Genomic DNA, 23,305 nt, shown 5'->3' on the forward strand with positions numbered 1-23,305 from the left:
TCCAGTTAAAGGGGGGCTGGAAGAGGGTGGGGGCAGGGTCTGGGGTCCCCAGGGTCTCAGTTTGGGAGGGAATCGATGGTGGATGGTCCCCACAATGACAGGAGGTTGCAGCTGGGGTGGAAATTGATGGTGGCATCTCCAGGGGGTCTTGGTTGGAGATGAGGTTGATGGTGGCAGAACCTACGACGGTCCCCACAGTGACTGTGGGGGGTCTCAGCTGGACAGGAATTCAGTGGTGGCATCTCCAGGAAGGTCTCAGTTGGACAGGAATTCAGTGGTGGCATCTCCAGGAAGGTCTCAGCTGGACAGGAAGTCGATGGTGGCATCTCCCGGGTCCTTCAGCTGGACAGGAAGTCGATGGTGGCATCTCTGGTGGTCCCCACAATGACAGGGACTCTCAGTTGGACTGGAAGTTGATGGTGGCATCTCCTGGGTCCCTCAGCTGGACAGGAAGTCAATGGTGGCAGATCGCAGAGGTTCCCACCATGTTGGCAAGGTCTCAGCTGGAGATGAAATTGATGGTGGCAGATCCCAGGATGGTCTCAGCTGAAGATGAAGTCAATGGTGGCATCTCCTGGTGGTCCCCACAATGGTGGTCCCAATGTCAGTTGGACAGGAAGTCGATGGTGGCATCCTCCAAGGGGGTCTAAGTTGGACAGGAAGTCGATGGTGGCACGTCCCAGAGATCCCCATGATGATGGAGGCTCTTGGTTGGACAGGAAGTCAATGGTGGCAGGTCTCCATGGTGATGGAGGCTCTCAGTTGGATAGGAAGTCAATGGTGGCAGGTCTCCATGGTGATGGAGGCTCTTGGTTGGATAGGAAGTCAATGGTGGCAGGTCTCCATGGTGATGGAGGCTCTTGGTTGGACAGGAAGTCAATGGTGGCAGGTCTCCATGGTGATGGAGGCTCTCAGTTGGATAGGAAGTCAATGGTGGCAGGTCTCCATGGTGATGGAGGCTCTTGGTTGGACAGGAAGTCAATGGTGGCAGGTCTCCATGGTGATGGAGGCTCTTGGTTGGACAGGAAGTCAATGGTGGCAGGTCTCCATGGTGATGGAGGCTCTCAGTTGGATAGGAAGTCAATGGTGGCAGGTCTCCATGGTGATGGAGGCTCTCAGTTGGATAGGAAGTCAATGGTGGCAGGTCTCCATGGTGATGGAGGCTCTTGGTTGGACAGGAAGTCAATGGTGGCAGGTCTCCATGGTGATGGAGGCTCTCAGTTGGATAGGAAGTCAATGGTGGCAGGTCTCCATGGTGATGGAGGCTCTTGGTTGGACAGGAAGTCAATGGTGGCAGGTCTCCATGGTGATGGAGGCTCTTGGTTGGATAGGAAGTCAATGGTGGCAGGTCTCCATGGTGATGGAGGCTCTCAGCTGGAGATGAAGTTGATGGTGGCATCTCCCAGGGGATGTCACCACAATGCCAGGGACATTCAGTTGGACGGGAAGTCGATGGTGGCATCCTCCAGGGGGGTCTAAGCTGGACAGGAAGTCGATGGTGGCAGGTCCCAGAGATCCCCATGATGATGGAGGCTCTCGGTTGGACAGGAAGTCGATGGTGGCATCTCCTGGGGGCGTCCCCACAATGCCAGGGCCCCTCAGTTGGACGGGAAGTCGATGGTGGCATCCTCCAGGGTCCCTCAATTGGACAGGAAGTCGATGGTGGCAGGTCCCAGAGATCCCCATGATGATGGAAGCTCTCAGATGGACAGGAAGTCAATGGTGGCATCTCCTGGGGGCACCCCCACAATGCCAGGGCCCCTCAGTTGGACAGGAAGTCGATGGTGGCATCTCCTGGAGGTGTCCCCACAATGCCAGGGCCCCTCAGTTGGACAGGAAGTCGATGGTGGCCCTCACGCTGCGCGCCGTGCGCGTGTCCAGCGCGGTCACCTTGATTTCGGTGTCCCCAAACTGCATGCTGGCGCGGATCTCACGCCGGCCCCACGCCGGGCCCGCGTCCCCCGTGGCGTCCCCCACATCCCCCAGCTCCAGGCTGATGGTGCCGCACTTCCTGACGCCGGGGTCGGTGATGTACACCACGTCATCGGTGTCGCAGCAGTAGATGTTGATGATGGTCCGGCGCTGGCCGGGCCGGGCCGGGCAGTAGCTTCGCTGGACCACCTCGCCCAATGCCACCGACTGGTCCACGGCCACGAACTTCTCAAAGATGTCGGTGCACCAGTTCTTGCCCTCCTTGACCAGCAGCTTCTCCTGCGGGTGCTTCCCCTCCACGAACTTGTTGAGGACCCCCACGCCGTAGGTCAGCGGGGACCGGCGCACCCGCACCACGCCGGGGTCCAGGCCGAAGAGCACGGCCCCTTTGAGGATGGTCAGCCCCACGTCCTGCGGGACGATGACCCGGCAGCAGTGGCCGAAGGCGGCCTGCACCGCCCGCTGCAGCATGGCCGACTCGGCAAAGCCGCCCACCAGGAACAGGAATTTGATGCCTTGGACCTCGGGTTTCTTCAAGAGGGTGTCTGGAGCGGGGATAAAAGGAGGGGGTTTGGGGTTGGGCTGGTGGAGAAGAGGTGTGGGGATGGGATGGGGGGGATGGGGGGGGGGATGGGGGGCCGGGGATGAGGGGAGTCCAGGAATGGGAGAAGTTCCAGGGATGGAATGGGGTCCCTGGGACAGGGAGGGTTCCAGGAATGGGGGATCCCAGTGGCAATGGGGGTTCCAGGGACGGGGAGGGTTCCAGGAATGGGGGATCCCAGTGACAATGGGGGTTCCAGGGACAAGGAGCGGTCCCAGGGACAAGGTGGGTTCCAGGGATAAGGAGGATTTCAGGGATGGGGAATCCCAGGGACGAGGAGGGTTCCAGGGATGGAGGGGATCCCAGGGACAAGGAGGGTTCCAGGAATGGGGAATCCCAGGGACAAGGAGGGTTCCAGGGATGGGGAATCCCAGGGACACAGAGGGTTCCAGGGATGGGGGATCCCAGGGACAAGGAGGGTTCCAGGGACAGGGAGGGTTCCAGGGACAAGGAGGGTTCCAGGGACAAGGAGGGTTCCAGGGACAAGGAGAGTTCCAGGAATGGGGATCCCAGGGGCAAGGAGGGTTCCAGGAATGGGGGGTCCCAGGGACGAGGAGGGTTCCAGGAATGAGGAATTCCAGGGACAAGGAGGGTTCCAGGGATGTGGGATTGTCCCAGGGATGGGGGGATCCCTCAGGCACAGGGATGGTCCCTAGGATGGGGGGCTCATAGGGACAGGGGTGGGCCCAGGGACAGGAAGGATTCCAGGGATGAAGGGACTCCCAGGGATGAAGGGACTCCCAGGAATGAGGGGGTGTCCCGGGGATGGATGGGTCCCAAGGATGGGAGGGGTCACAGGGATGGGGGGCTCTGAGGGACAGGGGTGATCCCAAGGACAAAGGGGGTTCCAGGGACAAGGACAGTTCCAGGGAAGGAGCGGGGTCCTAGGGACAGGGAAGGTCCCGGAGATGGAAGGGGTCCCAGGGATGGGTGAGATCCCAGGAACTGGGGGCTCCCAGTAACAGGGAAGGTCCCAGGGACAGGGGGCGATCCCAGGGACAGGGGGCGATCCCAGGGACGGGGAGTGATCCCAGGGACAGGGGGCGATCCCAGGGATGGGGAGTGATCCCAGGGACAGGAGGCGATCCCAGGGATGGGGAGTGATCCCAGGGACAGGGGGTGATCTGAGGGACAGGGATTGGGGTGTCCCCCAGGGATGGGGGTGTCCCCCAGAGACAGGGGGTGATCCCAGGGACAGGGGGTGATCTGAGGGACAGGGATTGGGGTGTCCCCCAGGGATGGGGGTGTCCCCCAGGCCGCACCGATGTGCTGGATGATGTGGGTGATGGTTGGCTGGAACAGCTCGTTCATGGCCTCGGGGGACATCCGCAGCATCCCTTGGGACGACCACTTCACCAGGTTGACACTGGGGATGGACAGGGGACCCAGGCGTCACTGCCCACTCCCGCCTGCTCCTTCCCTGTCCTCTCCCACCCACCCCACCACCCCCGTCCCACCATTGCCCTTCTCTTGCCCTCTCCCCATCCCCAACGTCACTCCCAAGATGTCCCCGTGCTCCCGAGATGTCCCCAAGCCGCGTCACCCCTCACTTGCTCTTGCGGAGCGCGGTCTCGACGTTGTGGCCGCGGTGTTTGCGGTAGAAGTCGATGAAGGAGAAGGGCAGGGAGATGTTGAGGGGGCTGGAGCGGCTCGGGGCGGCTGCGCGCTTCCGCGCCTCGAAGGCGATGGTCAGGTCCACCCAGGCCGCCGGACGCTTGGCCTTGAAGGTGGCGATGAAATCGTCCCCGAAGATGTGGCACAGCAGCTTCTCGAAGGCCAGGTCCACGCCCACGGCCCCGTAGGGACCTCCTGAGGGACGAGGGTGGGGTCAGGAGGTGGCCCCGTGGTAGCCATGTCCCCGTGGCCGCTATGACCCCCATCACCACGTTCTCCCATGTCCCTACGTCCTCCATATTCCCGTGTCCCCGTGTCTCCCATCCCTGTGTCCCTGTGGTCCCCATGTCCCCGTGTCTCCCATGTCCCCCCTCCCGATGTCCTCATGTCCCTCATCACCATGTCCCCTATATCCCCCATATCCCCATGGCACCCCAACCCCACATCCCCCCATCCCAATGTCCCCCACATTCCCATGACCCCAAACTCACGTGTCCCCATGTCCCCATCATCATCTCCTTGTGTCCCCATGTCCCCCATGTGGCACCCACACCCCCATGTCCCCGTGTCTCCTATGTCCCCCACCACCATGTCCCCCATATCCCCCTTGTCCCCATGGCACCCCAACCCCGTGTTCCCCACATTCTCATAACCCCAAATCCCTGTGTCCCCATGTCTCCCACCACCACATCCCCGTGTCCCCCCCATCCCGACGTCCTCAGGTCCCCACATAACCCCGTGGCACCCATGTCCCCAGGTCCCCCACACTCCCTTGTCTCCTCCACCCCAGCCCCATCCCTCTGTCCCCCCTCACCCACCACCCCCAACCCATCCCCCCTGTCCCTTCTTGTCCCCCTTAAATCCACCCCCATCCCACTTTGTCTCCCCAATCCACCCCCCTGTCCCCCTGTCCCCTCTCTGTCCCCCCGGTCCCCTTGCACTTCCCTCCGCCGCCACCAGGTGGAGCCACAGCCCCACCCACGGCCCTTTTGTGGGGCGGGGAGCTCCAGCCGGGTTTTGGGGTCCAGGGGGATCCCAGAGCGGGGGAAAAAATGGATGGATGGGGATCCGGAGCCCACCCGAAGCTTTGTAGAGCTCCTTCAGAGTCCCCTGCGGCTTCTCGATCTGGTGCACGGTCAGATCCACGGTCCCCCCACCACAATCGGCCACGATGTACCTGTCACCTGCGGGAGGGGACAGCGACAGCGTGGCGGTCCTGAGTGACCCCCCGCGACACCCACCCGCGGGCTGGGAGCTTGAGATTCCCTCAGGAAAACGAAGTTTTAACCAAAATATCGAGGGGTTGGGGGTGGTTTCCCCACCCAAAAAAACCAGCTGGAATTTGGGGAGGCAGAGGGATGAAGGGATGGGATGGTGGCAGGGAGATCCCGCCCCTTCTGTGGGGTCAACGGTCTGGCCCCACCCGTGTGACCCCCATGGCAAGGGCACCCTCAGCCCCTCAACCACTCATCCAGGGGGACCCCAGGATCCAGAAAGTCCCCAGAATCTGGGAAGTCTCTGGAATCTGGGAAGTGCTCGGGATCTGGGAATCTCCAGCGGGAACCCCCACCCGTCTTCCCCCCACTCCTACCTGCCTGCATCTCCGACCAGAGCTCCCCCACTCCCGACTCCACCAGGAAGGTCCGGCTGTGCCGGGATCGCCGGAGCTGCTCCCGGGCTGAGGGACAGAGCCAGAGGTCAGCAGTGGGGTCAGGATCCCCTCACTATTTCCATGGGATCCACCCCATTCCCTGGGATCCGCCCCATTCCTGCTGTACTGGGGCTGTACTGGGAGCACTGGTGGCCCCCATATGGCCCAGCTCCACCACAGATGGGCTGATCCAGCTTTTCCACTGCCCTGCTGGGATCCCAAAGGATCCCACCGGATCCCATGGGATCATCCTGTGCCCACCTGCGATGCCACCTCCGCCCCGGACCCCAAAGCCCGGGTGGGGTCTCCTCTGCTCCCCCCGTCCCAAGGACATCAAAGCCACCCGGAAGGGCCGGGATGAATCAGAGAAGGTGGGGCTATCCCGGGGTATTTTTGGCACATGGATAATTCCTCATCCTCAGGATCAGCTCGAGCAACCCCATAAATCCCACGGAACCCCGAATCTCCATCTGGGATCACCACCAGCACATCCCAATTCCAGGGCTTGGTCCCAACTGGGAAATCTGGGGCTGTCCCAGGAAAGCCTCAGGATGCCATGGATGGGGGGACACTCCCTTGAGGTGGCCCAGGGACACGGGGTGGTGGCCAAGGTGGCAGGAGGGGGACACGGCTTGGGGGCTTCTGGGAAAGCAGGAAAAAATGCCCTGGATTTGGGGTGCGGGGAATGGGGTCTCTGGGAATGGGGGATCTGGGAACGGGGGGTTTCTGGAGACAGGGGGCCTAGGAATGGGAGGGGTCTCTGGGAGTGGGGGATCTCTGGGGATGGGGATTTCTGGGAACAGGGGTCTCTGGAATGGGGTCTTTGAGAATGGAGTCTCTGGGAACGGGGTCTCTGGGAATGGGGGGTCTCTGGAAATGGGGGGGGTCTTTGGGAATGGGGGATCTCTGGGGACAGAGATCTCTTTGGGATTGGGGGGAATCTCTGGGAATGGGTTTTCTGGGAATGGGGTCTCTGGGAATGGGGTCTCTGGCAATGGGGGACCTCTGGGAATGGAGTGTCTGGGAATGGGGTCTCTGGGAATGGGGGGGCCTTGGAATTGGGTCTTTGAGAATGGGGAGCCTTGGAATGGGGTCTCTGGGAATGGGGGTCTCTGGGAATGGGGGAGCCTTGGAATGGGGTCTCTGGGAACAGGGGTCTCTGGGAACGGGCGGATCTCTGGGAATGGCATCTCTCGGGACTTCCCCAGCCGTTGCAGCTGCTGGACCCTCCAGACCTGGAACCCAGGCCCAGATGCCATTCCCTGCTCCTCCAGCCCCCGGCCCTGTCCCGACCCCATTTCCTGCACCACTCACCCTGCCGGAAGCTGGAGTCGATGGGGTGGGGGGGCTCCGCCCCGCTGGCCGGGGGCCGGCAGCTCAGCTCGATCAGTTGGTGCAGCCGCAGCTTCCGGCAGTAAATGGAGGCGGCCTCGGGCTCCAGCGCGATCAGCAGCTGCTCCGGGGCCTCCGGGGACACCAGGCCGGCCTGTGGGGACACGCGGTGACAGGGCGGGGAGGGGACGGGGACTGGGGGTTCCCAGAGTGTGTCCACATCCCCTTGGTGCTCACCTGGATCTGGAGTTGTGGAATGCTGGAGGACCCAACCCTCACCAAACATCCGAATGTTCACCCAAAAACTCAACCGAGCAATCAGCCACCCAGCTTGTGAGCCAACAGCTCAACCAATGAGCCAAGCACCCAGTCAACCCATCCAACCACTCAACCAACCAACCACGCAACCAACGACTCAACCAACCAACCACCCAGCCAATGACCTGACCACCAAACCAACCACCCAACCAACAACTCAACCAACCAACCACCCAACCAACGACCTGGCCACCAAAACCAGCCACCTAACCAACCAACCACCCAACCAATGACCTGACCACCAAACCAACCACCCAACCAACCATTCAACCAACCAACCACCCAACCAATGACCTGACCACCAAACCAACCACCCAACCAACCATTCAACCAACCAACCACCCAACCAATGACCTGACCACCAAACCAACCACCCAACCAACCATTCAACCAACCAACCACCCAACCAATGACCTGACCACCAAACCAACCACCCAACCAACCACACAGTCACTCAACCCTGTTCAACCTACCAACCAGCCACCCAGCCCGAGACCCAACTGCTCAACCAACCACCTGAGCGCCAAACCAACCACCTAAGCAACCACCCAACCAATCAACCACTCAATCATCCAACCGCTCCACCAACCATTGACCTGAACACCAAACCAACCACTCAACCAATCACCCACCCACCCAAGCAACCACTCAACCAATGACCCAACCACCAAACCAATCACCTAGCCCATGACCCAGCTGCTCAACCAACCACCCACCCAATCAATGATTCAACCACTCAACTAACTACTCAACCACCTAAGCACTCAACCATCCAACCACTCAACCAACCACCAGCTCAACCAATCGCTCAGCACCAAACCAATCACCCAACCAATGACCCAACTGCTCAACCAACCACCCACCCAACCAACCACCCACCCAATGATTCAACCCCTCAAACAACCAACCACTCAACCAACCAACCACTCAGCAAAACAACCGCTCAACCAACGACCCAACCACCCACGCAATCAACCACCCAACCAACACCCACCTGCTCAAGCAACCAACCAACCGCTCAACCAACACCTCGACCAACAACCCAACCACTCAATCAAACAACTGCTCAACCAACACCTCGACCAACAACCCAACCACTCAATCAAACAACCGCTCAACCAACACCGTGACCAACAACCCAACCACTCCACCAACCAACCGCTCAACCAACACCCCGACCAACAACCCAACCACTCCACCAACCAACCGCTCAACCAACACCCCGACCAACAACCCAACCACTCCACCAACCAACCGCTCAACCAACACCCCGACCAACAACCCAACCACTCAACCAAACAACTGCTCAACCAACACCCCGACCAACAACCCAACCACTCAACCAAACAACTGCTCAACCAACACCCCGACCAACAGCCCAACCACTCAACCAAACAACTGCTCAACCAACACCCCGACCAACAGCCCAACCACTCAACCAAACAGCTGCTCAATCAATGACCTGAGCACCAAATCAGCCATGCAACCATTGAACCACTCAATCAACAACCCACCCAACCAACGACCCAACCGCTCAATCAGCCACTCAACCACTCACCCACCAAATTATCCAACCAACCAATCAACCGACAACTTTTGGTTGGTTTTGGTTGGGAGGGACCTTAAATCCCATCCAATTCCACGCCCTGACGTGGGCAGGGACACCTCCCACTATCCCAGCTGGATCCAAGCCCCATCCCACCCAGCCTTGGACACTTCCAGGGATGGAGCAGCCGCAGCTTCTCTGGGAATTCCAGCCCAGCACCTCCCCACCCTCACAGGGAGGAATTCCTTCCCAGTATCCCACCTAACCCTGCCCTCTGGCACTGGAAATTCAGTGTGAGGGAGGATGGGGATATCCCCAGAGACCAAAACCCCTGTGAAGGTCACCACGTGGTCATCCCCTGGAGTCCCCCCCACCTTGTAGGCCGCTTCCCGCATGAACTGCTTGGCCGGCTGCTTCCAGATGGCCGGCACGGTGAGGACCCAGCGGATGGCATCGTTCTCGGGCAGGGATGGGCACTGGTCCTTCAGCTCCTGCCAGGGGACAAGCAGGAGGTGACGTCCTGGCTGGAGCATGGGGGCTCCCGGTGAATCATGGAATGGGTTGGGTTGGGAAAGGACCTTAAATCCCATCCAGTCCCACACAGGGACACCTTCCACTATTCCAAGTGGCTCCAAGCCCCATCCAACCTTGCCTTGGACACTTCCAGGGATCATGGGGCAGCCACAGCTGCTCTGGGATTTCCATTCCAGGGCCTCCCCACCCTCACATGGAGAGGACCCTACAAACGATTCCATTTAGGAAGGAGGAGGAGGGACGGAGGTGGCCCCACCTGCACCGCGTGCTGCTTGAAGAAGCGCAGCGCATGGGCAAACACCTCCAGTGCCGGCATCTTCTTCCCATTGACAGCTTCCAGCTCGGTTTTCATGGTCAGATCCTGCCGGGAACAGCAGATGGATCACACAAGGGGCTGGGAGGTGGCCGGATCCATCACCAAACCTCTGGAATTTGCTCATCCCTCTGTACCCGAGCTGGAGTTCAGGCACTTGAAGCACCTTTGTGCAGCCACATCCACTCACCCTGGAGCAGCTCGGATAGGAGAAGCCCAAATTCACCCTTAAAATGGGCTAAAACGGGGCTTTTTCCAACATTTCAACTCTCAGCCTGGCCAGGATTCCCCTGGGAATATCAGGAACGTTGGGGTGCGAGCAGGGACTCACACTGGTGCTGTGGATCTTCATCTTAAACTTCTCGAAGTAGAACCACTCGCGGGCCTCCTCGGGGTCCAGGTCATGGTAGTAATCCCGGGCGGTGTAGCCGAAGCTGTGGAATGTCCCCTCCGGGGTCAGCAGGAGGCTGGTGGGGGTCTTCTGGTTGGCCACGCCTGGGTCCCCCCCTTCCCATTTCCTGCAAAGAGGACCCAGAGCTGGTGAACTTCCAGGGAATGGGTCCTGCCAGGTTGGATTTGTTTCTATGGGCATGGTCTGAAGGACCTCAAAGGGGGACAAAGTAGGAGGGATGACCCCGTTCTGTCCTCCAAGGAATTTCATGGAATTCCAGACTGGTTTGGGTTGGGAGGGACCTTGAAGACCACCCAGTGCCACCCCCTGCCATGAGCAGGGACACCTCCCACCATCCCAGGTGGATCCAAGCCCCAGTGTCCAACCTGGCCTGGGACATTCCCAGGGATCCAGGGGCAGCCCCAGCTGCTCTGGCAATTCCAGCCCAGCCCCTCGCCACCCTCCCAGCCAGCAATTCCTTCCCAACATCCCAGCCCAAGCTCCCCTTTCCCACTGGGAAGCCATTCCCTGCCTCCTGGCCCAAATCCCTTGTCCCAAATCCCTCTGCAGCTTTCCTGGAGCCCCTTTAGGCCCTGCAAGGGGCTCGCAGCTCTCCCTGGCTCCTTCCCTTCCCCAGGCTGGACATTCCACAGCAGAGAGGCTCCAGCCCTTGGAGTATCCTCATCCCACACATTCCACCCGTTGCTTCCAGGAATCATCTCCCACCAACCCAACATCCATCATTTTGGGGCCATAAAAGTCCTTTCCCAGCCCCAGGAGCAGCTCCGGGGCCTCTGGTGGCTCCTCACCTCATCATGTGGATGGCCTCGGGATCGCTGGTGAAGCTGAAGGCGTAACCACTGGAGGTGGTGCCGAAGTCGATGGCCACCACCACGGAGAAGGATGGGGTCTGCTGGGAGCGCGCCTCGCTCCGCTGGAACACAAGGAATGGGATCAAGCACTCAGCTGGGGCTGGCTCATTCCAGAAAAGGGGTAAAAAACCCAGGAAGGGGTTCATTCTCTCAGGATTTTCAGGATTTTTTCCAGGATGTTCACCCAACTCGCTGATTCCCTGATGGGTGATTCCTCTTCTTACACATCTCCAACTCATTGGGAAAAGGATCTCCCGTATTCCATGGGGTGGCTGCGGTTGTTCCTAAAGGCAGTTCCCATGGGACACAAGGATTTGGGCAGCCCTGGAGAGGGATGGATGCCCACTGGGTCACCCAGGATGGTTGGGGGGTCCTGTTTTTATCGTGGTGCTGAGCCCTCCTCACTTGAACCCTAAAATCGGAGCCAAGAACCCCCAAAACCTTCCTGGTGTCCAGCCTTGCTCCAAGGGACCTTGTCCCATGTGTCCCCACAGGTCACCCTATCAAAAACTTTCACTGTGTCCAATCTCACCTTGTCCCAGGTGTCCCCAAGGGTCACTGAACCCAAAACTTTCACTGTGTCCAATCTCACCTTGTCCCAGGTGTCCCCAAGGGTCACTGAACCCAAAACTTTCCCTGTATCCAATCTCACTCCAAGGGACCTCATCCCAGGTGTCCCCAAGGGTCACCGAGTGGAAAACCTTCCCTGTATCCAATCTCACTCCAAGGGACATTGTCCCAGGTGTCCCCAAGGATCATTGAAACCAAAACCTTCCCTGCTCCCCATCTTGGACCAGGTGACATCATCCCGGGTGTCCCCATGGATCACCCAATCAAAGCCTTTCCCTGCTTCCCATCTCAGACTAGGTGACATCATCCCACGTGTCCCCAAGGGTCACCCAGCCAAAACCCTTCCCTGTGTCCAATCTAACCTTGTCCCAGGTGTCCCCAAGGGTCACCCAGCCAAAACCCTTCCCTGTGTCCAATCTAACCTTGTCCCAGGTGTCCCCAAGGGTCACCCAGCTGAAAATCCCCCTGGCCCAGGCGTTTTGGGATGTTCCCACTGCTGCTCCCACACTTTTCCTTTCCCTGCCCCATGTCCCTGTCCCTTCCCTCCAGCGCTGTTGCCGTGCCGAAGGAGCCGTGAGGATGTGACAAGGCCCTGTCCCCGTGTCACCACGGGAAGCTGAAAGCCTCGTTAACTTTTAATGTCCCCAGATTTGATAAGTGCGGACACGAGCTGGCCGGGAAAAACACCGGGATCAGCAGGGAAGAGGCGGCTGGCGCAGGAATGTGCATGGACAAGGAACTCCAGGGAGGATCCGGCTCCGGAATGCGGCCTCCCACACGCCCCCGATGAGGGCAGGTGCTTTGTGGGGGTTCAACTGATCCTAGTGGGTTGTTCTGGAGCTGGAAAACCCCTCCATCCTGAAAATCCCATGGATATAGGTCCTGGGATAGGCTGACCCATCCTGTGGGACTGGGGGGATGGAGGCTGGACTGGGAGGGGAGGGGAGGGGGAGAAGCAACTGGGGAAGGATCAGAGGGGCAAGGACAGTGGGACAGACCCTACAGCCCCCCAGGGACCCCACAATGGCCATACTGGGACCCCACAGTGGTCTTATTGGGAACCCCATAACAGCCTTACTGGGAATAGCACAATGGCCATACTGGGACCCCACAGTGGTCTTATTGGGAACCCCGTAACAGCCTTACTGGGAATGGCACAATGGCCATACTGGGACCCCACAGTGGTCTTATTGGGAACCCCGTAACAGCCTTACTGGGAATAGCACAACGGCCATACTGGCACCCCACAACTGCCTTACTGGGAACACCGCAAGGGCCTTACTGGGAGCCCCTGGGGTCTTACTGGGATCTCATACTGGCCTTACTGGGGACCCCAAAACTCTCTTACAGGAGATCCCACAGCTTTTTTATTGGGACCTCACAGTGGTGTTACTGGGACCCCACAGTGGCCCTACTGGGACCCCAAAATTTCCTTACTGGGAACACCATAGTGGTCTTATTGGGAACACCATATTGGCCTTACTGGGACCCCAAAATGGCCTTACTGGGGACTCTACACTGGCCTTACTGGGACCCCACAATGGCCTTACTGGGAACCCCACAACTGCCTGATTGGGACCCCACAATGGCCTTACTGGGAATCCCACAACGGCCTTACTGGGAATCCCACAACGGCCTTACTGGGACCCCACAACTGCCTTACTGGGAACCCCACAACTGCCTTATTGGGACCCCACAATGGCCTTACTGGGACCCCACAATGGCCTTACTGGGACCCCACAATGGCCTTACTGGGAACCCCACAACTACCTTACTGGGTTTTCTACACTGGCCTTACTGGGAACCCCATAATGACCTTACTGGTCCCCCAGTGGCCCTACTGGTCCCCCACTTACCGGTGACTGGGAAGGCGTCAATGGGGCGATGCTGCAGCTGTCATGGGGTGTCCCCGGGGAGCCGGGCGGGGACGGCGTTGGGCACCGCTCGCTGTTGGCACCTGGGGACATGGACGGCTGAGTCCAGGTGACCCCAACCTCCCCCAAAGACCCTTCCCCAAGGAGAGACCACCCGGGACGTCCCGATGGAGACGGATCCGGGGTGGATATGGCATTGGAGGAGACAGAGCCACTGTGGGGACTTCAGGCATGGAGACGTGGAGATCATAAAATCATGGAATTGTGGGATGGTTGGTGTTGGGAAGGACCCTAAAGATGATCCATGGGCAGAGACACCTTCCACTATCCCAGGTTGCTCCAACATGGCCTGGGACACTTCCAGGGATGGGGAAGCTGCTCCAGGCCAGCAGCTGGAAGGTTTGGATTCAGAGGGAATGGGGGGAAACTTGGAAAGAGGGAAAGGAAGTGTCTGTGGTTCAAATCCTCGGAGACCCAGAGAGGGGAAGCGGGTCCAGCTCGGACCCTGGGCTGAATTCCAGAACATCCCGGTTTTCTGGAGACCCTGGAAATTCCTGTGTGAGCCTGTGGTGACCCCAAAATCTGGGGGTGGGGACCTCAGGGATGGCACAGCGGATTTTCCCTCCTCCTCTTCCTCTTCCTGGAGCCACCAGCCATCCTTGTCCCTTCCAGCAGCATAATTCCAGCCCCAGGGACCCCCGAAGATCCCAGAATTGGGATGGGATGAGCCCCAGAGTCCCCCGCACCCCACACCAGGGACACGAGGCTGTCCCACCTACACTGCCCCGGGCACCTGTCTCCAATTAGCAGCCAGCATTAATTAATCACCACCCACAAAAGAGCCAAAAGAGCTGGACCGGCTCCAGCTGGAAGGGCACGGCCGGGAAGGGGCTGGGGGAGTCAATGGAGCAACTTTCCCAAGGGATTGGGATGGGGTAAAGTGTTGGGAATGGGATCTGAGGTCCAGGCGGTGATACTGGGGAGGTGAAGGGACTGTCGGCCCCAAGACCTCGATTTGGGATTGCTGATCCAGCCGGGATCCTGCCGGGATCGGGGCCATGGGAGCAGGGATGACCAGCGCCCGCCCCCAGCCAGGCTCTGGAGAGATTTGGGAACAGAGGAGGCTCCTCCAGGAAGAGCAAAACTCCATCTCCCCTTCGCCAGTGTCCAGACAAACCCACCCCGTTTGCACTGGGACACCCTCTGGAAGCTCAGGAGCCCCAGGGAGTGCTCCAGGAATGCTCTGGGACCCCCCCAACAACAGCAGCAGCCACGGGATTGGGATGGGGCTGATCCCGACTTTCCGTGTCCGGGGAAGAGCCGAGGCACTGCCACATCGTGGAGTTGGGGACAGCGATTGCCACGTGTCCCCCCCAGAGCCGTGCTGGTGACATGTCTGCTGTCCCCAACACCTGCTCCATAAGTGCCTTTCCCTGTATCCCTGTCTGTCCCATAAATATTTGATCCCAGACAAACGGGAATGGTCTCTCCGCCGCCTCCACGTACGACAGAGCTGGGGGGACCGGTGAACCCCCCAGGGGGCTCTGGAGAGCCTTGGACATGAAACCCCATTCCTGCGGATAAGGGTCGGGATCGGGTTGGGGGGGTGGTTAATTCCTGCTGTGGCCTCCGTACTCCTAGGTTTGGGATGGCAGGATTGAGTTTGGGATCGAGGACTCAGATTTGGCATGTCTGGATTGAGTTTGGGACGGAAGGATCAGGTTTGGAATGGCAGGATCGGGTTTGGGATGGCGGGATTGGGTTTGGGATGGCGGGATCAGGTTTGGGATGGCGGGATTGGGTTTGGGATGGCAGGATCGGGTTTGGGATGGCGGGATTGGGTTTGGGATGGCGGGATCGGGTTTGGAATGGCAGGATCAGGTTTGGGATGGCAGGATTGGGTTTGGGATGGCAGGATTGGTTTTGGGATGGTGGGATCAGGTTTGGGATGGCAGGATCGGGTTTGGGATGGCAGGATCGGGTTTGGAATGGCGGGATCGGGTTTGGGATGGCAGGATCGGGTTTGGGATGGCGGGATCGGGTTTCCTCCCACACCTGGTTCTGGTTACCCTGGCGTGGGAGCTGTGGAGGGGACACAGAAGGGGAACAGCGAGGGACCCCGACACAGAACGATCTTCTGGGGGGGCTCAGGGGACACGTGAGCCAGTGCCACCCCCCGGGACATCCTTACCCATCCGCAGGCTCTGCATCCCGGGCTCCAGGAGCATCGCCATGGCCTGAAAAAGAAAGGGACAAAATCCATCCCTGTGTCCCCTCGGAGGCGTGGGGTGGCCACGGTGTCCCCTCAGTGTGATCCCAGCCTTGATCCCCCCCAAAAATGCACCGGGGACGGGGCTGGGATCTGTAGGATTGGCAGGAGGGGATCCCAAATCCCAGCTCACAATGGGGTGAGGGAGCGGCTGTCGCGGTTTGGGGCACACGCGATTGTCACCGGCGGGGGGTCACCGGCTGTCACAGCCACTGTGGGGACAGGGGCCCGCGTTCCTGTCACTGGGAAGATCTGTGGGATACGGATGTGTGGGATACGGATCTGTGGGATACAGACATGTGGGAATCGCTGTTCCTGCACATTTTTACCCTCAGCCAAAGCCCTTTTTTGGGGTCTCATTTAGGGAAAATCCCAATTTATATTCCTGATGGAAGCACGGTGGCCAAAGGGATCCCAGACCCAGCCTGGACCAGCTCCAAATTTTCTTCCCAGGATAACACCCCAGTTCCTGGCTCCCTTCCCGAGGCTGCGGCATCCCGGCACCTCCGAGTCCCCCAGGCCGTGCCGGCCGCTCTCATCCCACAAATCCAGCGGCTCGGGATAGAGCTGAGCTCATCGGGAGAGGCCTCGCCGTGAGCCAAACCCACCCACACACTGCCGGCCCCCACAGCTTTCCCTGTTCCCGAAAAAAAACCCTTTAGGATACAAACGGCAGGTGGGAACACTTTCCCTGGAATGGGGGTGTCCAGCTCCGGCCACCCCGGAGCTGTGGGTGGGGGTTGAGGTGCTGGTGGCCCTGGGGTGACGCAGAGGGGGGGTCCTGGCAGGTTAGAGGTGGTCCAGGGGCTTTTCCACCAAAATGGGGCTTTCCAGGAGGTTTTCCTGCGGGGAAACGCTCCAGACATCAGCTCCCAACTGTGGGATTTGTGTCTTTTCCAGCAAAAACGCTGCCTGGGGCTCAGGCTGTGGTTTTGAGATGTGCAGAGATGTCCCCAATGTCCCCAACCCCGCAGTCTGATCTCCCACATCCCGCGGATGGATGGATCCAGAGGGACACACCAGCCCTCGGTGACTCCGTGGATTCATTCCCTGTCCCTCCATGGCCATGGGAGGTGTCCAGGGGGTCACTCCGGGGTCTGTGCTGACCCTCAGGCTCCAAGTGGCCAAAATCCTCCTTCTTCAGAGCTGGCAGGGGGTGGCCAATAGCCACCTTCGTCCCCAAGGTGCCAACCCCCTGCTGAGGTCCCTGCAAGGAGGGTGGGTGGCCTCAACCCCCCAAGGTGTCCCCCAGTCACCCAGGGGACACAACACCAAGTCCCCAACTCCGGGGGTCCCTTCCAGGGCAGGATCCCGGTGGCTCTGGGGCTCCCTCCAGCAGGAGCGGCGATTTTGAGGACTTTCCACCATTTCCTCCCCTGCGGGGGCTCACGGAAACGGGGAAAGGAAACAAAGTTTGGGACGGGATCAGGCTGGAGGAGCCAGGAGCGACAGCGGGGCTGTGGCATGGCCGAGAGTGGCACGGGGACACCGGCTTGGCCTGGCACGGTGACCCCACAGCTCGGGTTGTCCCCACAACTCGAGATGTCCCCACGGGACACCCGGGGTGCTCAGGGCAGCTGTGGGGCTCCGATCCAGATGTTGCGGGGACAGAAGGAGCTCTTTTGTCCCCACATCCCCCCTGTGCCAGGGCTGAGCACGGCTGTGGGGTTGGGGACACCCCAAATCTTCCGGAGAAGCTGTTGGGGTTCCCTGGAGCCCTTTCCCTGTCCCCTCAGCCATGGCTGGGACACGGAAGCCACCCAGGGGTGTCCCCGGCACAGCCCCTGCACAGTGCTGGCACATTGTGGCACTGTCCCTGGTGGTGTCCCCGATGGTGACAGCGGTGTCCCCCAGGACAGGACGCACGGGGGCAGTGCCAGAGCGTCCATCCCCACTCCCCCCCGCGCCCACGGCCCCCCATTCCCACTGGGAAGAGCCCTCGCACTCCTGGCACCGCCCCCCCACCCCCCCCCTTAAGTGTCCCCAAACCGGGTAGAGACCCCCGGGGCGGTGCCACCCTCACCTGGGCCAGGGCTGACCCCCACTTCCCCACGCTCTGCTGTCCCCCAGCTGTCCCCAACCCCCCGGCCACTCACCGCTGGGGGGGGGGGGACACAGGTTGGGGACCCCTCGGTGCAGCCCCCGCTTTGCCACTCGGGCTGTGCCCGCCGGGGTGGTGCCCGCGGCTCTGTCCCCGCGGCTCTGTCCCCGCGGCTCTGTCCCCGTCCTGTCCGCGGCTCTGTCCCCGTCGGGGCCCCGCGCAGTCCCCCGCGCTCCGGCTTCCTCCCACTCCCTGTCCCGGCCCAGGCAGCGCCTCAAATTGCAATTCCAGCTGCAGATGTGGGAGCGGGAGCAGCGGGAGGAGGAGGAGGAGGAGGAGGAGGAGGCAGGGCCAGCCCCGGCCCCGCCGGCAGCGGAACCTCCGCTCCCCGCCCGGCCACGGCCACCGAGGGGGGACAAGGGTCCCAAAGCGGCCGGGATGGGGGACACGCCACCCCCACACCCCCCAGCTCCGCCAGTGTCACCCTGAATTTGTCCCAATCTCTGCCGGGTTTGTCACTGCGCGCCCCGGGTGACATCTGTCCCCACAACCAGCCCCCATCCCGGCTCCAGAGCCCGGGATTATCCTGGGATTCTCCTCCCCAGGGTCGTTCTCGTTCCCAGAGGGGGCTCCTGGACCGGATTGTGCCAGGAAGCAGAGCCCGGGGGTCCCGGGAGGGGGATCAGAGCCGAGGATCCTAGATTTGGGATCAGAGCTGGGAGATCCCGAGGGTGGGAGCAGAGCTGGGGGGTCCCGGGAATGGGATCAGAGCCGGAGATCCCAGATTTGGGATCAGAGCGGGGAGATCCCGAGGGTGGGAGCAGAGCCGGGGAGTCCTGGGAGTGGGGTCAGAGCCCAGGATCCCAGATTTGGGATCAGAGCGGGGAGATCCCGAGGGTGGGAGCAGAGCTCGGGGGGTCCTGGGAGTGGGGTCAGATCTGGGAGACCTCAAGGGAGGGAGGCAGAAAAAGGGTCCATCCCGCCATTCCCAAAAATAATGGGAAGGAACCACCTGTGGGGGCCTCAAAAGCACGGGCAGAATATTGGGATCGTTCCGATAATCGAGGAATTTGGGATCATTGGGATCACTGAGTTGAAGTAGTTGGGACCGCTGAGATAATTGGGATGGTTGAGAAAATTGGGATCATTTGGATCATTGGGGTTGTTGAGATAATTGGGATAATTTATTCATTAGGATTACTGAGATAATTGGGGTCGTCGGGATCATTGACAACACTGGGATCAGTGAGACCCCTTGGAACACCGGGAAAATTGGGATAATTTGAACCGCTGAGATTGCCGGGATCATTTGGATCATTGGGGTCACTGAGATCATTGGGATCACTGGGATCAAGCCCCTGGGATCATTGGGATCAAGGTCAGGAAGCCCCTGGCCGGGAATGCCATGGCCTGGAGCAGGACGTGCCCCTGTGCCCAAGGGGGTGACACTGGCGGGGGACACTGGGGAGGGGACAAAGGGTCACCTCCTGGGCCAGGGGACATCCAAATCCCGCAGGGGACAGGAGGGGGATGTCAGAGCAGCATTTGGGATTATACTGGGGCTGTACTGGGAATTTTGGGGGTACAGGTGACCGGGGGGTGTCCCAGCCCCCCCCCCCCCCAGCCCTGCCTGGCACCGCTGCCCGGAGCCAGGGAAGGTTCTGGAGGGGGGGGACAGGGACAAGAGCGGGGGCTCCGCCCGTGTTTGCGTCCCTGGCGCCCCGACAGGGATGAGGTAGCGCTTTCCGGGAATTGAGGCCCGGCCCATGGAAATGCCGCCGGGACAGGAAACCCGGGACGAGGACGGAGAACCGGGGCTGGAAGCGAGACCAGAGCCCAGGCCGGACCCGCAGCCGGTGGGGACAGCAGTGTCCCCCACCAGCACCCCGGGGTAGCATCGCGTCCCCAACCCGGGAGCTGGGGACAGGATCTGGGGACAGGATCTGGGCAGTCCATCCCCTCCTGCCCAGTGCTCCCAGTTTGCTCCTTCCCAGCCTTTCTGCGGCCAAACTGGGCCTTCCTGGGCCGGGATCTGCAGCGGGATAATGGGAATCTTCATCATCATCATCATCACCCCCTCCCAGATGTCCCACACGGAGCTGACAGATCGGGATGGACAAACGGGTGTAAATTGGGACAAAGGACATTGTCCCCACCACAGCGAGGTGACCTCAGTGCCGAGGGGACCCCGCGGGGAGGGGGTGCAGCCCTCCCACCCCCGTCTCCCGGCCCTGCCGGCGCTGCGGGAGCAGGGATGGATCCCACCCAGCCTGGGAAGGGCTGGATCGCTTCCTTCCCACTGCCCCGCCAAGGGCAGGGCGGCCACGGGGCCGCGGTGCCAGCGGGGGGGACGCAGTGCCACCCGAATTCCCACATTCCCGGTGTCCAAAGGCTGCGATTCCCACATTCCCGGTGTCCATCCGGGCTCCAAGCGAGGTCCCCTCCCCACCTCAGCGCTGTCCCCGGGGAGGGGGGGGGATTTTGGGGTTGGAAAACCCCGGCAACCCCCGGAAATCCCCCGCGCACGGGCCTCAGTTTCCCCTCTTGCACACACACGTGTTCTTGCACACATGGGAGCAGGCAGGCGCTGGTGCACACTCCAGCCATCCCCTTGCACACCCACAGGAATCCTCTCGCACGCACACGTGAACTCAGCTCCCCGCGCCTCTGCACACACACACGCGTGCTGTTCACGCCCTTGCACGCACACGCGTGCACGTCATGGCTCTCACTCGTGTTCTTCCACTCGCGTGCAGCCCTCCTTGCACACCCACGCGCGCACCCACAGCATTTGCACGCGCGAACCCGCGCGCACACCCCCAAATCCGCGCACAACACCGGCGCTCACACACGCCCCGTGTGCGCGCACACCACGTGCGCGCCCCCGTGTTCACACGCACCCGCCCGCACGCCCCGTTTGCACACCCACACACACGGGCACGCACACCCACAACGCGCTCGCACCCCGCGTACGCGCACACGCATCCACACGCATTTGCACGCTCGCACCGCTGGCACGCCCCGTGGGCACACCCAAGTGCACGCGCACACGCACACACACGTGCTCACCCACCCTTCCCCTCACGGTGCCCCCTTGTCCCCTCCCCTGGTGCCCCTGGCCGTGCCATGGTGACCCCCAGCCTCCCCTTGTCCCCTCCCCTGGTGCCCCTGGCCGTGCCATGGTGACCCCCAGCCTCCCCTTGTCCCCTCCCCTGGTACCCCTGGCCGTGCCATGGTGACCCCCAGCCTCCCCTTGTCCCCTCCCCTGGTACCCCTGGCCGTGCCATGGTGACCCCCAGCCTCCCCTTGTCCCCTCCCCTGGTGCCCCTGGCCGTGCCATGGTGACCCCCAGCCTCCCCTTGTCCCCTCCCCTGGTGCCCCTGGCCGTGCCATGGTGTCCCCCAGCCTCCCCTTGTCCCCTCCCCCGGTGCCCCTGGCCGTGCCATGGTATCCCCCAGCCTCCCCTTGTCCCCTCCCCTGGTGCCCCTGGCCGTGCCATGGTGTCCCCCAGCCTCCCCTTGTCCCCTCCCCCGGTGCCCCTGGCCGTGCCATGGTGTCCCCCAGCCTCCCCTTGTCCCCTCCCCCGGTGCCCCTGGCCGTGCCATGGTGTCCCCCAGCCTCCCCTTGTCCCCTCCCCTGGTACCCCTGGCCGTGCCATGGTGTCCCCCAGCCTCCCCTTGTCCCCTCCCCTGGTGCCCCTGGCCGGGCCATGGTGTCCCCAGCCTCCCCTTGTCCCCTCCCCTGGTGCCCCTGGCCGTGCCATGGTGTCCCCCAGCCTCCCCTTGTCCCCTCCCCTGGTGCCCCTGGCCGTGCCATGGTGTCCCCCAGCCTCCCCTTGTCCCGTCCCCTGGTGCCCCTGGCCGTGCCATGGTGACCCCCAGCCTTCCCTGAGGAAGAGGAGGGCGAGGAGGAGGCAGCTGCAAACCATTACCGAGAGGAGGGGGCGGCTCCGGGGGTCTCGCCGGGCTCCCCCCGCTCCAGAGGCTCTTCCCGGCCCCGGGTCAGGCGGAGTTCTCCGGGAAAGGAAAACAAACCGTGAGGGGCACAGAACGGGGGGGCTGCGGCAGCGCTGCCTCTGGGCGGTCCCCAAAAGGGGGGCTGGGGTCTCCAGTGCCCCCTCCCCGTGCCCGGCTGTGCCCAGATGTATCCTGGTGGCCACCTCTCTGCAGTGACAGTCGCCACCCTGCTGGTCTTGAGTCACCAAAGCCACCCCTGGGGTCTGTGCTGGGACCCCACCCCAGAGCCCCTTCCCTCCACAAGGAGCTGGGATTTGGGAATGAAGGAGCAGGGACAGTTTGGAATGGGGGTTGCAGCCTGGAGAGGATTTTCCACAGGGATTTTGGCCACCCCTTGTGGGAGGTTAAATCCAGAAATTCCTGTCCTGGAGAAGAGGGAGGGAAAAGTGGCTCCCAGCCTGTCTGGGATCTGTCTGGGACATGGCATTGTCACCCCACTGCAGCATTCCCACTTCCCACATGTCCCACTCCCCAGTATCCTGAGGGTTCCCTGCCCCCCTGCTCCTCCCACCCTCTGGAGCACCCCAAATTCAGGGATCTCTCCTGGCTGGATGAGGCCAGAGAGACTTGGGAAGCTGGGAATTCCCTGGTTTCCCACAGCCGCCCTGGCATGGGCATCTTAGGGAGGAAAATTGAGGATTTGGGAGAAAAACAGCTCTTCCCACTCTCCTGCATCCCTGCGGCAGGAAAAGGGAGGGCTCCCGCCGCCTCCAGCTGCCAGAACTGATGGTTCAGGTCCTGAAAAGCGTGAAAAGTGCAAAAACGAGGAGCAAAATGCAAAACGATGTCGCAAAGCGGGAACACAGATTGGGAACACGGATCCGGCGCGGATCAGCCACCACAATTCCCACGTTCCCAGCGGTGCTGGAATTGAGAGTGGTGTCGGGGACATCGATGTGACAGCGGCCATCCCTGAGTGCTGTTAAACATGTCCTGCACTTTGGGATCCTCTTCCCTGTCCCAGGAATGTTCGGGAAGGGTTGGGAGCGAGCAGGAGCATCCTGGACCCCTTCCAGCAGCCAAAGATTTCCGATGTTTCATCTCCAAGCGCTGAGAGGGGTTTGGGAGGGAAAAATGTCCCCATGTCCCACTTGCTGACAACCCTGGGGTGTCCCCCTGGAGCTGGACACCCCTCAGGGAACACCGGGATGGGGGAGGATGCCTCAACCATTCCCAGCGAAGCCGCTTTCCCTGAACTCCCCCGCAAGCGCCGGGAGTTCCAAGCCGCGGTTTTCCTGCCAGCAGTTTTGGCAGGAATGGCTTTTTCCTGCCCAACTGGGATGTTTCCAACCCCAAGCTGCTGTTGTTGTTCCTCACCAAACCTCCCGCGGATGGGAAAGGCCCTTTCTCATCCCACGCTCCATCCCTCGGCCTCTGGAATCGCCACACCGGGATCTGCTGGCACCCAGGGCTTCATCCCAAGGATCCCAA

The 23,305-nt window shown here is 61.2% G+C and overlaps 1 protein-coding gene across 7 annotated transcripts; it reads right to left on the reverse strand.

Moving 5' to 3' along the window:
* Window positions 1-1,277: 1,277 nt before the first annotated feature.
* HSPA12B (heat shock protein family A (Hsp70) member 12B) lies at window positions 1,278-21,811 on the reverse strand. Of its 7 annotated transcripts, none has more exons than XR_004240267.1 (14): window positions 17,914-18,150; window positions 15,740-15,785; window positions 13,531-13,631; window positions 11,042-11,166; window positions 10,173-10,359; window positions 9,785-9,889; window positions 9,369-9,485; window positions 7,113-7,284; window positions 5,739-5,825; window positions 5,227-5,331; window positions 4,084-4,342; window positions 3,796-3,899; window positions 1,731-2,477; window positions 1,278-1,628 (listed from the first exon to the last, which is right to left on the reverse strand). XR_004240267.1 is itself a non-coding variant. In XM_032109577.1 (14 exons), the coding sequence occupies exons 2-13, from the start codon at window positions 15,780-15,782 to the stop codon at window positions 1,825-1,827; spliced, it is 2,058 nt and encodes a 685-aa protein (XP_031965468.1). In that variant the 5' UTR covers window positions 15,783-15,785; window positions 17,914-18,150; the 3' UTR covers window positions 1,278-1,597; window position 1,824. The 7 variants fall into 7 exon arrangements, 5 of the variants coding, with proteins under 5 accessions (XP_031965468.1, XP_031965467.1, XP_031965466.1 ...); XR_004240266.1 differs by having other exon boundaries at window positions 1,278-1,565; window positions 1,628-2,477; XM_032109577.1 differs by having other exon boundaries at window positions 1,278-1,597; window positions 1,824-2,477.
* Between the last annotated feature and the right edge of the window lie 1,494 nt (window positions 21,812-23,305).

The sequence above is a fragment of the Corvus moneduloides genome, chromosome 5, assembly GCF_009650955.1.
Source record: "Corvus moneduloides isolate bCorMon1 chromosome 5, bCorMon1.pri, whole genome shotgun sequence".
In the NCBI taxonomy this organism is placed as follows: domain Eukaryota; kingdom Metazoa; phylum Chordata; class Aves; order Passeriformes; family Corvidae; genus Corvus; species Corvus moneduloides.